This window comes from Pempheris klunzingeri, chromosome 2, assembly GCF_042242105.1.
Source record: "Pempheris klunzingeri isolate RE-2024b chromosome 2, fPemKlu1.hap1, whole genome shotgun sequence".
Lineage (NCBI taxonomy): Eukaryota > Metazoa > Chordata > Actinopteri > Acropomatiformes > Pempheridae > Pempheris > Pempheris klunzingeri.
Window position 1 is genome coordinate 8142288 of NC_092013.1, and position 15898 is coordinate 8158185.

General features: G+C 41.4%; 3 protein-coding genes and 1 non-coding gene across 5 annotated transcripts; 2 read left to right on the forward strand and 2 right to left on the reverse strand.

Annotated features, from left to right (window-relative positions):
* Positions 1-444: 444 nt before the first annotated feature.
* On the reverse strand, positions 445-4497 carry LOC139215292 (zinc finger and SCAN domain-containing protein 22-like). The gene is made up of 2 exons (XM_070846215.1): positions 4282-4497; positions 445-3053 (listed from the first exon to the last, which is right to left on the reverse strand). The coding sequence occupies exons 1-2, from the start codon at positions 4460-4462 to the stop codon at positions 2134-2136; spliced, it is 1101 nt and encodes a 366-aa protein (XP_070702316.1). The 5' UTR covers positions 4463-4497; the 3' UTR covers positions 445-2133.
* Positions 4498-5800: 1303 nt separating this feature from the next.
* Positions 5801-11484, forward strand: gnl3 (G protein nucleolar 3). Of its 2 annotated transcripts, none has more exons than XM_070843979.1 (15): positions 5801-5855; positions 6076-6134; positions 6306-6446; positions 7041-7160; positions 7246-7329; positions 7422-7557; positions 7660-7763; positions 8795-8945; positions 9128-9215; positions 9434-9611; positions 9726-9868; positions 10085-10221; positions 10415-10563; positions 10794-10860; positions 10957-11484. In XM_070843979.1, exons 1-15 carry the CDS (start codon positions 5843-5845, stop codon positions 11055-11057), a joined length of 1671 nt encoding a protein of 556 aa, XP_070700080.1. In that variant the 5' UTR covers positions 5801-5842; the 3' UTR covers positions 11058-11484. The 2 variants fall into 2 exon arrangements, with proteins under 2 accessions (XP_070700080.1, XP_070700089.1); XM_070843988.1 differs by having other exon boundaries at positions 10960-11484.
* On the forward strand, positions 8528-8661 carry LOC139220690 (small nucleolar RNA SNORA47). Its single transcript, XR_011585856.1, has one exon. It is a non-coding gene; the product is annotated as a small nucleolar RNA SNORA47 (small nucleolar RNA).
* Positions 11485-11597: 113 nt separating the features above from the next.
* On the reverse strand, positions 11598-15684 carry glt8d1 (glycosyltransferase 8 domain containing 1). Its single transcript, XM_070844000.1, has 9 exons — positions 15354-15684; positions 15016-15114; positions 14678-14888; positions 14406-14523; positions 14222-14306; positions 13964-14076; positions 13689-13855; positions 13406-13518; positions 11598-12930 (listed from the first exon to the last, which is right to left on the reverse strand). Exons 1-9 carry the CDS (start codon positions 15367-15369, stop codon positions 12746-12748), a joined length of 1107 nt encoding a protein of 368 aa, XP_070700101.1. The 5' UTR covers positions 15370-15684; the 3' UTR covers positions 11598-12745.
* Between the last annotated feature and the right edge of the window lie 214 nt (positions 15685-15898).

A 15898-nucleotide genomic window follows, 5' to 3' on the forward strand; every position in this document is an offset into this window, starting at 1 on the left:
AGGTGTTAATTTTAAATACATGGTCAAGTACGATCATGGAAAACATGGAAAAGGAAAGTACCCCACCAGGTGTTGCATATCTGTTACTACAAAAGAAAGCAGAGTGGACTTCTTTTTACACATTGCTTGTCAAAATCTTTACTGGCTATGAGCACATGATGGGTTTGAGGATTGAAATGTGGTTTCAATATTAATGCGATGTGTGTCCTGTAATTTGCCTTTTCCCACAGCATTTTCTACTTGTTGTGGGAAAGTACAGGTGTCAGCTGGCTCACTGTCACGCTTGAATTCAGGGGCATCTTTAATGTTGTAGGTAACAACTGTGCCTTTCCTTGAACGACAGGAGAAAAAAGTCTGCTCACAATTTCTGGTAGTCAATTAACAATTAAAGCACCAACCGTCAGCACCACTGCAACAGCTTTGTTAACACAGAATACAGGGCGATTACAATGGATACTGAATTTCTACTTTATTAAAAAATAACATTTAATATGCAATGATACAACACTGTACAGTAGAGTGTGTGTGCAGGGGGAGCAAAGGTGTCCCAGAGAAGACTGAGTGAAGGGCTGCTGGTCAGCTGTGAGGACGTGCTGTAACTGTCTCATGCTGCATTCATCACACATGGAGGGAATACTGGTGTGCATCTCAGAGCAGCACCTGAACTCTGACACACTCTGAAGGTATCATAGCTTATTGAGTTCACCTTTTTGCAGGACATTCATATGCAAATTATTTTCATGTTTTTAAATTGTTGTGGTCATGTTTATTCCTGCAGCAAGCAGGGTCAAATTCCATAGGAAAACTCACAAACCCTGAGTTTCTGACTTTTATAATAGCTGTGTCAAGTCAGATGTTCGTATTTGCGGGATGCCCTCATGTCATGAATGCAGCATTAGTCCTGAGAGGAGAAAGGTAACTGCAGGGTCTACTGTTCAGGGGGTCACTCCAAAATGGGCAAAGGAAGCACCAAATTCGATAATAAATCGACTATCGCCTCTGAAGAGCAACCACAACCGAGGCCATTCAGAAAATACCTCATATGTGAATGACAACTGTAGTGGAAACATGGGTGAACATAAATCTTTGCAGACTGAGACCTCTGGAAAACCACAGACAGGTTCAGCTAATACTGTATGGCCCCATTACGGAGTGACTTTGTCATTAGTGCGGAGTGCATGTCATTAACAGAGGACACCACAAAATTCCTAAATGCATGGTAGATGGAGACTAGTGGTATTTTACAGAATATCACATATCACACAATAGTGGAGCAGTCTCACAACAGATTTCTCCATATTTCAATGGACAACATGAAGCACTGACAATGTGAGATGGCAGTATTTAGCTCTGCAACAATGTAACAGCTCTCGGAAGAAACGAGTTAAAATAGTGACTAAAATGGAGGTAAGTGCCGGTCAGACTTCTCCTTGTACATCGGTCAAGCCCACAGTTACAGAGGCATTTTAGTGGCTTTCTGTTTACCTAAATTCTGTGTCATTTTCTAAATTGCTATATAAAAGAAACATAAAAAAATACTGGCAGTGTTAGATTAAGCCACACAGGCTTCACTTGTCAGGGCATTAATTCTCTAGCTAATTGGAAAAAAACCCAGATAACTTCATGCATAAACTGATTCTTTAGGTCTTCAAATGATGATTAATGGGTGTCACGTCTGCAGGTTTTAAACGAAAGTGTAAACTTATGGATATGAAGTGGCTGGTTGATAGTAAGCTGAGACCGTGCTGAACATTGTTGCATTTCTTAATGCATCTCAGTTTTCAAGGCATGTGTGGAAGACTTCATCATGCTAATTATATGACTAAAGAAAGGCTAGATAATTCAGAAATGCTAGCTATCAACTCAAATGGTGTCTTAGAGATTTAATACTCAGTGACAAGTACAAAATTAAGTAAATGACATACTAAACTGGCTAATACAAATTCTATTGAGGGACTATGGCATGGAGACGTATTAGGTTAGATAAGAAACTTTCACTAAGAGTTGCAGAATCCCTAGTTCTCGGAAAGTAGAAAAAAAAGCCTTGTCCTAATGGCAGCAATTTTAGCTTTTTGTAGGAATTTCCCACATCAATATGATTCACAAACTGGGTTGTTTAACAACACACTTGCATCATTGCCCTGAGAAATAAGTTCCCTCGCGGCTGTGGGTCTGGAGATGCCTTTTGATTTTGTCAGAGCGGCTGAAGCATTTGCCACACACAGGGCAACTGTATGGCTTCTCCCCAGTATGGATCCTCATGTGTACCTTCAGGTGAGCCATCTGTGTGAAGCCCTTTCCACAAATCTGGCAGCGGAAAGGTTTTTCTCCTGTGTGGCTACGCTGGTGCTCCTGGAGTCTGCCAGAGGAGCTGCAGCATTTCCCACATACTCCACAGCGGTAAGGTTTTTCTCGTGTGTGCACTTGTACGTGCACGTGTAGGTGGCCGACGTGACTGAACGCCTCACCACAAACTTTGCAGCAAAAGGACGACATGTGGCCTTGTAAGGGGGATTTTTGATGAGGGCAGTCCACAGCATTGGCTCCTTGGTTGCGCATGTGAGAAGCCTGTCCTCTGTTTGCTCCGTTTCCAGTTCCCTTACCACCAACCATCTGTCCTCCATTCTCTACCCCAATAATGTCAATATTGTTTTCATTTGAGCAGTTTGGGTTGACTGGTGCAAGGGGCTGAGCGCCACTGTTGGACGAAGTAGAGCCCCTGTGACCTCCTCCACTCTCTACCTTCACATGCCTTGAGGGACCTCGAGATGCAGGATCCCTCTCCCTGTTCTCTACACCTTGGCTCTGAGGGAGGTTAGATGTGTGGGGCCCATCCTGGGGATATTCATTTCCGACACGCGGGGGAGTGAACATGTTCTCTGGTGTGCTGCAAGAGCCGTGGGGCCGAAGCTGATCTTCTCCTTGGTTGGCTCGGAGATCTCTTTTGTCCTTAATCTGAATAGGAATACGCTCTTCGTGCCCCATGCTGGGACTCCACTCACGCCGTGGATGCTCGCCGTCCTCCTCGTCCAACAGTGCCATGGACGGGCGATCTGAGAACAAAAACAGGAGGAAAAGGCTCAGATTAAAATAATACTACTTTGCTGCAGATACAGCTATGTCCATTGCACAGTGCTAGTTGTTCACAGAATTTCCGCTTGCTTATGAAAGTTACCTATCAAAATTAACTTGGGCTTCAACTCTGCTGCAGTTAAACACAAGGGGAAGAGACTGTAAACTATGGTAGAACTACCAGAGCACATGGAGACAGTAACCACAGTGGTCTTCTGTAAAACACCCCTTTACAAGACAACTATTTCAACCAAAAATGCAAAGAGCAAAACTCACTCAGAACTCAGAAAATGTTTAAAATAGAAATACCTAAACTGTGGTGATGCACAGCATGTCTAAATTCTAACTGACTTAACACAATACGACCTACAGTGCAGCACCACTGTTTTCCCCAGGAACTGTTTAACAAAAGTGGTAATTCACCCAAATACTGACACATCTTGTTAAATGATCAAATTAGTTACAAAACAATAACCTAAATAGCTATTTTTTTCAACTCTGCCATTAAAAAGTCAGGGAAAACCCCGAGCATGTGTATAAAATAATCAAAAACACTGTATGTGATGCTTGTATAAACTCATGGACTCATAGGTGTTGTACAACATTCATTCCAATCTGACATTACTAACACAAAAAAGACTTCTCAAGTAGAAGTAGGCGTAGAAAATCCCCATAAATGGGTTGAAATTAAAAGTGCATGGCGTATTTACACTCATAGTAAATAATGGCTCCTCGGGCACTTTAGCAGCTTTGGGTCTATGTGGATGAGGGGGGTTTATAACTGTAATGAACAGACATGGTGACACGATAAGTGAAGGGTTTGAGTTCATTTAGTCAGTGTTCACTTGCACTTGTCCGTGTCAGGAAACTCGTGAATTTGTACGTGTTGTGCACAACAAGTATCCAGATATATCTGAATGCTAACCCGGGTGTAGGCTAGTCGGCTAACCTAGCTGGTTGGCTAACGAACAAAGGTTGCTAGCGCGCTAGCCGCTCCACAACAACAGCAGCTAACGTCAGCTAGTTCGCTAGCGGCCAAAGTTAACTTGCTCTGAAGTGGGGCAACATTATTGCGAGGCTGTTTATTGTGTTGTTACATCTGTTTTGTACGCGGTCGTTCCCATTTCACTACCCAACGCCACCCCGCAGAGTTGGCTGATGGGGGCATAAAGGGGCGCAACTGCACCGTTAGCTTTTAGCGGAGCTAACCTGGCCATATTTCAATTCCAGCGTCTCGAAGCCTGCGTCTCAGGTGGTCGTTCTCCCGCTCCCTGATCGCTATCTCCTCCTGGTACTCCAAAATAGTGTCCTCGACAGATTTGTAGATCTCTTGCGCAGCAAGCATGAGACGCTCAGTCAAAAAGACGTTTAAAAACTGCAGTTTGGTCATTTTCTTGGGTTGCACGGGGCACTTGCTATCCTCCAAAATGGACCAAAAAAAAGATGCTCGACTTAATCACGTGACCCGGACTTGACCCCAGGGATTCTGATGCATATTGGACAGTTTCAATCTTAACTAGATATTGTTCTCCTCAGATTATATTTAGGCGTTGCAGAAATTATTGTTTTTGGGCTATTTCATCTTAAAATGGGGTAACACTAATCAGGTCCCTAAATCAGACTGGTCACAGAATGTGGAGTAACACCTGACACACATACACATGCATGCACACAGCTCACAATATAGGCTATGTTATTATTATTTACTTTGTCAGAAGTGCTTGTTGGTTGCAGAATTCAAAATGCATCAAACAAGTAAAAAGGAGCTGAGATATGAAAAGTAAATGGGACACAGTTTGACTCACTTTTTAAATCAAAAGAAGAGAAAGTGAACACGAAGTGCAGACACCCACTGCCATAAACCAAGAAATCTGCATCTTTGCAAAGGTGTCATCTGAGTAATAACAGAAGTCCCAAATATAAACAATCCAGTATGATGTGTGTGTGTGTGTGTGTGTGTGCAGCATACATAGACATCAGCATTGCAGCATTTAAGAGTTCCCTATATCTGCTCATATATTTTGTTAAATGCTATACTATACCTATATAATACCATGTTATATTCTATTCCATTGTATTATATTAAGTTATACTACTGTACTATCCTATATATTATGTTACACTATTAGTAAATTGTGCCAAATATTATGTCTCATATCCCATACTATATTATAATGTACCATATTATTCTATATTATGTTAATATATTGCATTGCCTTGCTTCTATGACATCTACTAAGTACCATTACTTAATCATATAATATCATTAGTGTGGTGTACACCTACACTGTTTACATAGAGCAGGTGACTCTGCTGCTATGAATCACACCTCTGTTACTTTACCATGTCTCCAAATGCTATTTACATATACAATATATTTTCATCCTGTTCTTAGTCTAGTTTTACATATCTCTTATTATTCATGTATTTATTAATTCGTGTATTCATTTATTTATGTATTTGTTTATTTATTCATTTATGTATCTATTTATGTATCGATCTATTTATCTGTTTGTTTATCTTAAAAACGTCTATTCATTAAAATTTCTATACTAATCTCTATACGTATCTATCAAGCTTGTTCTCACGTGGACATTCATTCATTCAGTGTTTTCATTCAGTGTTTTCATTTATCATTTATTTAGCATTAACTACTCCAGACCAGCAGGTGGAGAAACGCGCGCTGACAAAAGCGGAAGTGACAAAACACCGAGCTCGCGCACTCCTCCTCCACGTGTGAGAGCAGAGCAGTCACATTGGCAGCTCCACGATGAAAAGACCAAGTAAGTGAAGCATGATAACGATGTCTCCTAAATATACGAGCAAACTAACAGAACAACTTACTTTTTGATTGATTGACTTTATTTTAGTCGTTGTTATTCTGTTAATCCACCAGTTAATAAACTGACTGCGTTAATCCGCCACAGCAGCCTGTGGTCCGTCTGCAGTAGCTTCTTCTTTAGCTAACAACGCTAAACTGGTTTATTTTTCTTTTCTGTCCAGAGTTAAAGAAAGCGAGTAAGCGGGTCTCTTGTTCCAAACGATATAAAATACAGAAAAAGGTAAGAATCTCAGTTTATCACCCACTGTTATAAAAATACCGGATTACAGTTTTTTTTGGATGATGCGGCCTGTGTGAAAGGGATGAGGTTGCTATTCTACTCTCCAAGTCTTCTGACTGATTTTAATGTCCATTAGAAATCAGTTTTACATTCCTGGTTTTGTGTTTTCAGGTCCGGGAGCACAACAGAAAGTTGAAGAAAGAGGCGAAGAAGAAAGGAGTGAGCAAACGGGTGAAGAAGGATATCGGTGTGCCAAGCAGTGCTCCCTTCAAAGAGGAGGTCCTCAGGGAGGCAGAGCAGAGGAGGCTCAAGGTTCATTTAAAACAGAAACCACCTGAGATTAAAGCCCTGTCACTTTCTGGTCCCTGTGTCCCAAATCTGGTTTCAAACTAAAATGATCTCCGTCCTATTTAAAGTCTACGGTCATCAAAGTCTTAAAAGGAAACTTTGCCACAGTGTTGATGGTAAATGTAGTCAACTGAAGCAGTAAATATCTGTGTGTGAAGTAAGCTCCGTTCCAATCTCTCAGGGTTAACGTCGATCACAGACAGTTATAAAATGACAAAAACAAGACTTGTCAAAAACTAGCCATGTTGAAATTCATCAGCCGAGCTGACAGCCTGTAGTTCTTCCTGTGGTCACTGATGGTGCTTATGACAGTGCTGGTGACCAGGAAGTGCAACAGACTGAGTTTTTCGGCAAATGAAGCTCACCCTGGGGCATTTCTTTTTAGTTAACTACATTTACCAACAACACTGATTGAACTTCCACATAAACTGTGGCAAGGTTTCCCTTTTTTAAATGCTTTTGGGAAACAGGGCCCAACTGTGTTTATAACTGTCCTTCATTATTTATTTATTTTATATCACTACTCATTTAATGTTTTGATGTTTGTTTGTCTCACAGATTGAAGAAGAAAAAGAAAAAAGGCGCCAAGCTAATAAAGAGGAGCGAGCCCAGAAGAGGAAAAAGGAGAAGGAGGCTGCAAGCAAAGAAACAGAACCCAAGGCCAAGAAGGCTCGGCAGGTACAAGACTACAATCATCCATAGATCAGAATTTTATTAATCGACTGTTAACTGACCTCAGTTTTTTTGGCTCTTGTTTCCATAGGATGGGGTTGGAAAGCTTTCAGGCAAACAGACCGCCGCCCCAGACAAGAACTCAAAACCGTATCTTTGCTCAGAATTAAACAAGGTAAAACTACTTAATCCCAGTTGGTGCTTCACTGTAGGAAGGATCATTGTGTCTGATAATCCTCAACCCGACCTCCTGCTTTACTTTTGCAGGTAATCGATGCATCTGACGTCGTTATAGAAGTGCTCGATGCTCGCGATCCTCTGGGGTGCAGGTGTCCGCAACTGGAGGAGACAGTTCTGACGAGGGAGGGCAACAAGAAACTGCTTTTAGTTTTGAACAAAATAGGTAAGAGGCCATGAGACACGCTGCCTGCCGCCACGTTGGTTTATAGTCTTTAAATGAAAAATGGTCACAAAGTGTTGATGCATTTCATGTTTTGTGTTGCAGATCTGGTACCAAAGGAAAATGTGGAGAGGTGGATACAGTGTTTGCAACTGGAGTTTCCTGTCGTGGCGTTCAAAGCATCAACACAGATCCAGGACAGAACAGTGGTAGGAGGAGCATTTTTGGCATCACTTATCAAAAACAAATTATTTTGGGGACCCTATTTTTTTTTTTTTTTATTCAGGGTTCAGACAAAGTCTTAAGTTTGAAATGTTTTTATTTTATCCGTTGTTTTCAAATTTAGGAATAAGCTTGAATTTGAATATATTCTTTTAAAAAAACGATTGGATTTTTCACCATAATTCAGTGTTTTATTTGAAATGAAACAATCACACCAGATGATAATTCTGATCAAAACATGCAATCAAAGTTAATGTGAACAGCTGATAAAATAAACAGTGACAATTCACACTGATTGCTGTGGGTATAAAGGAATTCTAGAAACTTTATTTTTCACAGTTGCATTTTTAGCAACAATTTAGTTGTGATGATTAAGGCTTCGAGAGTCTGGACATCTAGGTTTAGGTACCTTGAAGGAGCTTGAATTTTATTCTTAAAGCTGTAAGACTTTTAGACTAACATCAGCTTTTGGATGGATTGAATAACCTTTGTCTCATTTTTAGTTAAAGCCTTCTAAACACTGCTTAGACTAACACATGTTCACCCCCATTTAGCTTCTGCAGTCTAATATTTCATTGTCGGAATTTAAATTACTTGCAGTGCAAATACGTCAGGGGTCAACTAGAGAAGGTTAAAGGTTTCAACTTGAGGCAGGATTTGAAATGTTTGTCACTCTTCTGCCACACTTTGAATTGGTTTGTCACTAAGAACAAACTACTGATGATTTGGTGTTTTATACCTCGATGTAATACGGAGGACTGAGAAGGTTTGACAGCTTGTGTCGTGCTGTTTTAACTGGTTATAACCTCCGAGAACAACAAACAAACCGCACTATTGCGTGGCTCTGTCGCAAGCAGAGCTGGCGTGTGTGTTTGTGAACAAACCTTTTTTATTCTATTTTTCTTGTTTTTCGGATAGTGGCAGGAAGTTGTAGCCACTAGAAATGCAAACACAAAAGGTGTCAATTTGTGGATGATACTTCAACGTATTTTTACATGTCTGGTTCTGTCGTCATCAGCAAGCCAGGAAGAGCAGGATAGTGGCCTCTAATGAAGTCCTGGACAGATCCAGAGCAGCAGCCTGCCATGGGAACACTTGTCTCACTGACCTCCTCGCACACTTGGCTGCAAGCAAGCCAAATGAAGCTTCACTCAAAGTGGGCGTGGTTGGTAAGTAGAGCCCCCCCAGACCAAACTGCATTGGTTCCTCCTTTTTGACAAAGTGACTTTGTTTGACGTTGTTTTATGTCAGTTGTGGATTTGGTCGATGCATTGAACTCTATGGATTCTGGTTGTGTTCATTTTTTAAAAATGTGTTCAACGTTGATGAAATCTCTCTCTCTTACGCCCAGGTTTTCCTAATGTGGGGAAGAGCAGTGTCGTCAACAGTATGAAGGGAATCCTGGCGTGCAATGCGGGTGTCAAGAGAGGCATCACAAAGTAAGTGACAAATAAGCATAAAAACACTAGTGTTAAACAAAGTATGTCCTTTTCGCGACATTTAAAGCAAAGGCAGAATTGGTAATGATGGCTACATTCCATTTAGGTGAGCTGGGCTCTCTGGTATTGTGTATGTCTACCCACTAACAGCTCTGGGACACGATGGATTTTTGTAGCCTATCCCCATAGTTAAATGTTGCCTGTTGCCACCCTCTCAGATCCATGCAGGAGGTGCACATCTTGAAGAATTTGAAGCTCATGGACAGCCCAGGAATCGTGGCGTCGCCATCCAACCCACCAGCCTCTATGGCTCTGAGGAGCGTGCAGTTGGAGGAGGGCGAGGAGAACATACTGGAGGCTGTCAGGACTCTGCTCAAACAGTGTGACAAGACACAGGTAAGAGGAGTTCCCATCACAGGAGGGATGTACTGGTCAGATGGATTTCAGGGGTTGTCTTGTAAAACTGGAGTGATTTGAAAAATTTCAGGTCATCTGCTCTCATTGTTTCAGATCATGCTTCAGTACAATGTCCCAGACTTCAGAAACTCCCTGGAGTTTTTATCCTTGTTCGCCAAAAAGCGTGGATATCTGCAGAAGGGTGGAGTCCCTAACACCGAGCAGGCAGCCACTGCTTTCCTTGCTGATTGGACAGGGTGAGTGTTTGGATTTTCCTTTTTTTAAAGATGAGAGAACGGCGGCTGTAATGCAGCAGTGTGGAAATGAGGACAAAAACGCTATTCTGGATTTCACAATGAAGACTTCTAATCCAACTCTGATCTCAACACTGTGCCGTGATACCTGCAAATATGTAAAATCGATTACAGAGTACTGTGTCTTACTTGATCTCACACAAGTCCGTGTCTCCTCAGAGCCAAGATGAGCTACTTCTGTAAAGCACAGGAGAACCACAGCCTCCCGGCCTACATGTCTGCTGCCGTGGTCGCTGAGATGCAGAGCGGCTGGGATCTGAACCACCTGAAAACGGGCAACAAGGAAACTCTGAATGGTACGGGTTTATTTTGGTGAAGCCCTTATTGTTCTTAAAGTAGCTCTGAAGATCAATTAGCTGTATCGGCTAGCTCTCTTCAGAACGGGTGTAAAGAGCCTTACAGTGGGCTGTTGACTGTCAAAGCGCTCTGGCTACCAAAAGAACATAATTTCTGTCAGTGTTGCTAACAACAACTTGTGCTTTTTTTTAGGTGTTAAATTCCCGAACCAGGCCAGCAGCATATGTTTCATCTCAAAAGGTCCGACTGCAGGCCTGCTGAATGTCAGCGACTTCTCCGAAGAAAAACCTGCCGCCGCGGTTGCAGAGAGAGAAGCAGAGCAGAATGACGAGAACAATGAGGTAACTTACAGATGAAGATTTATTAGTCTATTTTGGAAAACTGACGGACAATACAGCTGCTTCAAATAATGCTGGCAGTCCAGTCTCCTGGAAATGAGGACAAAAATTCAAGTCTCGATTTGTTTATGAAGACTTCTAATCCAACTCTGATCCTGCTGCCTGGACCTCCTTTTTTTATTTGAAGTGACACTGTATCTTGAGGATTGTTTCAACATCTGTTCTTATTGCAGCCTGAACAAACAGCTCAGATTGCAAATGAGGCGGAAGAACCCAACGAACAGAAGGCACCACTCAAAAGTAAGTTATGCTTTAAAAAAAAAAATCCTTCCATTAGTAAAATCTACATATGTTGGGCCTTATTTTCACATCTCACAACCCTCACTTGTCTTCCAGAAGAAACGGGCCATGTGCAGTTCCAGTCTGTCCCCATTGACATCAGCCTCTCCACAGCCACAACAGATGACGCCTATGACTTCAGCACAGACTTTAAATGAAGTTCACCTTCACACCGTTTCTAAACTAGTGCCTGTGGACACGCAGACCTGCATTTGTCAACATACATGAACATGCTGACGTGCAGAATCAGTCTGAAAGGTGCTGCCCAGTTGAGTGGTTTCAGGCTAGTCTGTGTTTTACCATCCTTGTTTGAATCTGCACGACAGTGGGACAGGATCCACACAAGGACTAACCTTCATCGTTGGCACCATTTTTCAGTTGATAAAGCCATTGAACTTTGCCTAGAACTAATCCATGCCCAGGAGGTGGACGCTTTTAAGTGGTTATGTGTATATGTCCACTGACTTCTCCCAGATGTCAGTGAAAGCTCACCGGTCCAGAGGTCACTTGTAATACTGTGTTCATGCAGAACTCTGTAAATAGACGACATACTATAAATGTAATAAATCCTCTACAAAGTCTAAACCTGTTACTTTGTGTCCTCTACATCCCTTTATAGTATAATGGAAAACAGGAGACATTCTTGGAAATGTCAAATACCAGTTTCATTCCAGATAGTTGGAAGAAAGTCACACAACTTAAATGATAAATACTTATTTAATGTACTATACAAAAGATGATATATTTACACCAAGAGGATGAATACTTTTCAGTGTGTATAAAAATCCTGACAGGGATAAAAGCATGAGAAACTTATGCAAATGTTCTTCAGTTTCTGCAGAGGTGCAGTTTAGTGGTCTGCATATAAAGTCATTAAAAAACCACACTAACAGCTGAGCAGGAGACGGGACGGTGTTGAATTAGTGTTCATTTATGGCACAGATGGTAAGTGGGACAACAAAACAAGTGGCAACTCACCCTCAAATTGACTGCAATTAACTATAGTTCCACTGGATTAACAATTCATGTTTGTCAATTCAGAAAAACAGAGTTATAGAGGTGAGTGAGTTAAACAGCATTTTCTGTCTGATGGTGAAGGAGATGCTGGATTAAACACAGACCTCTGTTAATTTCCACAGGAAGCTTTGAATTGAGGTAACCTCATCAGGCGTCTGCATGGCTAATAAGAGTCAGACTGCACTGACAACTGGAGGGGAGCGAGTCTGAACCACTTAAACTGTGGTGTGGACTGTAATACACTGTTCTAGGCGAGGTCACTATGAACTGCTTTAATATGCAAATAAAGTATGTAAGCATTAAGCTGCATGTAAACATACCTCCTTCCATCATGTTGAGGATGAATTAATTGTACATACTTGTCTTGACACGTTACTGCTGACTGGGAATGTTGCATACCTCTGTAGTGAGGTCATACCTTTCAAATTCAACACGTCTTAAGTTCAGGATGACATGCTGCTGTAATTATTGGGAGGAAAACCATCTAAGCTTCTTTAGTGAAACAATCCGCTTTCAACAGTTTATCAGAATGTTTTGCAAAGCACAAGTCAAAACAATCTCAGGGGCACTGAGTTTCTGGACTGAAAAAATTAAATATTAGCCCCAAGCAATAATAAGACACACAGGATGTAGAATAAAGGTCAGTTCTCTGTGTTCAAGGGAATGTGAGAGTACACAGGTCTACGTGTGCAGAGGGTCACAGAACTCAAGTCCAGGGCTGGCAAGTGGAAAGGCCTGACTTAATTCCTGAGGTATCGCGAGGTGTGGTCCTGCTGGGACAGGGCTGGCTTGGCGGGTCAAAAGTTCCTGCAAACCACATTTTCTCACCCTATTTGTCCCCAGTGTGTCTTCGCACAGGATGGAACTTTCCTGTGGGGTCTGGAATGAACCACTTGTCCCACACATCAGAAAAGGAGGAAGTTCTCCCCCACGGCTTATAGTGTCCATTCCAGTGGAGGAGTTTGGCAGCTTTCACGAACTGTGCTGAGTAGCGGTTTCCAGCACCTGTAGTGCCTGGAAAAACACCACCATAATTTAAATGTACAGCATGTCATACTGGCTATTGTATTGCATACCTTGTGATAATGTAATACAAAAATATGTCACCAAAAATACTTGTTAATTAAAAATTATTTTGGTAGTTAAATTGAATAGATATTTGTACAACAGGAGGATGACCTCAAAAAGTCTGTTAAAAGGAACAGTGCAACATTTTGAGAAGACTCCAGGCCAAATGTTGAACCATTCCTTTAAAAACTCTATAAAAAGCTTCTCAGAATACCCCTGCTACACAAGTATTTGATATATATTAACATGTTCAGCTTCAGGTGAATATTTATCATATGCAGATATGCGTTTATAGAGTTTAAAGTGTCACAAAAACCTCCCAGAGAAGTAATAATTAATTGTTCAGGACTGTCTGTGTGTTAAATCAGTTGGATTTGAAAACTCTACTCTGGTTTCCTATCAGCGACTAAGCAGAACTTACCGAGGTGCCTGACGTGCCACATTGGGTCGATGGCGGAGTGACGTTTGTAGAAAACAATGAGAAGTGGGGGGGTGACGATGCTCTCTGCCAGTGTCTTGCTGTACAGATCCTCCCTTTGGAAGTCAACAAATTCAGATTAATACAAATGGAGTGCACGAGATTACAGTTTACTTAAATGAATGTAAGATGGTAAAAATATAGATTTTTGCCTTCAGTTTGTGTATATTTAGAAGGAAAGACTGCCTCATATTCAACCATCTTTTCACCAGTGTGAGTAACAGACCGCGTGTTGAGTTCCATCCAGTGCTCCAGCTGCTGGGTGATGTTCTGGTTCCTCCACTCGGTCAGGTTGGCGATGATGACCCCGGGGTTGAAGGAGCATGTGTTGGCTCTCATCCCCAGTTTCTTTATAGCCTCCTTCTTGAAGTCCAGGAAACCTATATAGTTATTCTATTGGTAAAAAAAATCACTATTTAATCATGTGTCACCATATTCAGAAAGAAACAGTCCACATCATGATACCTCTAAAATAGTCTGCTCACGCAAAGATATACCCACCTGGTTCCCAGCCCCTCGAATGATGCCCTTAGCAGAGGCCGAATCACAGTCATCTGAAAAGGCAGCAGCGTGTCCTAGTTTGAGGTTGGTCTCGTAAAGCTCCTGAATGTCTCCTGAGATCCAACAGAACAAGCACTGGGAGTTAATATGTGAAATGGTGCATGGAAAATGATTTTTCTGAATGTCAAATAGTTGTAAAATAGTCTTTGTTAAGTTTATGGCTATGGTAATTCCCTTCCCTTTATAGTGATGTCTCACCTTGTACAATGACATCATCATCCAAACAGATAGCTTTCTCCGCCTCGGGTATGTATAAAGGTAGATAAAACCTGGCAAAAGTCAGCTGAGGAATAGACCATTGAAGCACAGTTGGCAAGAGACAAACTTAAGTAAACAGTAGCATGAATGTTTATTCTGGTGATTAAACATTAAGTTGACTCACAGGATTTACAGCATCCAGCTTCTGCGGATCTTTAGATATCTTCCCATTGAGGAGCTCAGGCTTGAAAATAACTATCTTATATTTCATGTTTTTTAGCCTTGTCTTACTAAGCCACACTCTGTTGGTAAAAACAGAGAAAAGAACATGTCAGATAACGATTACTACAATCAAATATGATTAATGTTTCTCAAATTCATCCTATCTTTGTATCAATATGCACAAGGCAATGAAATGGCATGCATGATGTAGCGAGACAGGCTTTGTTTTCTTACTCGAGGTGATCCACTGTGTCATTTAGGGTCACTATTGTGAAGACGACATTGGCTTTACTGTTCTGGTAGACACTGTTCATGGCAGCAACAACAGCACCGAGTCTTTTCTCAGCAGCAGCGATGACGACGGGGATCTCCTCTCCTTTCCTCACGGACTCCAGTTTGAGGTCTGGAGACAACTCGGATTCAAAGGGGAGGATCATCCCTGCATCTGTATGAAGACATGTTTTTATATTAATGCACAGCAGAGTTTCTCTGATGAGGTGTTCACAGTGCTCCAGATATTCTAAGGCACAGAGCAGCTGACAATGTGCTGTAAAGCACAAAGATAAACAGACCTGGGTTCTCCTTGTGTAAAAAGTCACTGAGGTTGAGGAGGTTTCGTTGAACTATGATCAGGAAGGCCACAGCCAGCAGCACAAGGATGACCACGTTTACTGAAAGACACAGTGAAGAGCTGATATTAACAATAACTGAGGTCCACAAGGTGTGTGAGTGTGAGAACCGTGAAAGCCACAAACTAGATGGGAAGCATTGTTGGATGTAAAATGCACTCAATTTTAGTCCTCCATCAGTTTCTATTAATTGTTTTCCATCCACACTGCACTAAGTTGACATCACAAACGACATGTTTCAGAGATCCAAATAAGAAACAGCTTCATCCAAACGGACTCACCTCTCCTTAGTGTCATGGCAGCGACTTCATTCGTCCCTCCAGCAGATGAAAATGAACAATAAAAGCAGGTTTTAAAAAACCTCAAAGTTGACCTGAGTGTAGCCTAAGATGTATTAGCTGGCTAGCTAATGAGGACTGAGGTGACCCCGAATTACTGCAGCAGCGTATAAACACACAGCAGGGACCGTCAGAAAACTTGTTGCTTTTAACGGCGTGTTTCTGTGCTTTAATCTAAAATATGTACAGCGCAGGCGAAGTCAGCTCTAAAAAATAAAATCCCAGTGGGACAGCAAAAGTAATTTCACGTTGGAGCCAAACTGCCAACTCAACATCAACAAGTTTATACACTATCACAATCGCACGTAGTAATAGATGCCCTTGTATTTGCCTGATTCTAAAATTACATCTGCTTAAAAAAATAAATACAATAGATAATTATTATTATATTTTAGTACGTACAGCTGATTAAATATATGAAGATACAATGTTAAAAAATTGTGTTTAAAATATAATCTCAAAAAGTAGCCGGACATATTGACGGGCAG

Bases quoted from the DNA above. Each gene is read 5' to 3' on its own strand.
- LOC139215292 (XM_070846215.1), bottom strand. From the start codon at position 4,462: ATGACCAAACTGCAGTTTTTAAACGTCTTTTTGACTGAGCGTCTCATG. The intron at 3,054-4,281 runs GTTAGCTCCGCT...TTTTGTTCTCAG, and splicing joins TGGAATTGAAATATGGCCAG to ATCGCCCGTCCATGGCACTG.
- gnl3 (XM_070843979.1), top strand. The intron at 6,135-6,305 runs GTAAGAATCTCA...TTGTGTTTTCAG, and splicing joins GATATAAAATACAGAAAAAG to GTCCGGGAGCACAACAGAAA. The intron at 7,161-7,245 runs GTACAAGACTAC...TTGTTTCCATAG, and splicing joins AGGCCAAGAAGGCTCGGCAG to GATGGGGTTGGAAAGCTTTC.
- glt8d1 (XM_070844000.1), bottom strand. The intron at 14,307-14,405 runs GTGAGTCAACTT...TCTATTCCTCAG, and splicing joins AGCTGGATGCTGTAAATCCT to CTGACTTTTGCCAGGTTTTA. The intron at 12,931-13,405 runs GTAAGTTCTGCT...GTGTTTTTCCAG, and splicing joins GTGGCACGTCAGGCACCTCG to GCACTACAGGTGCTGGAAAC.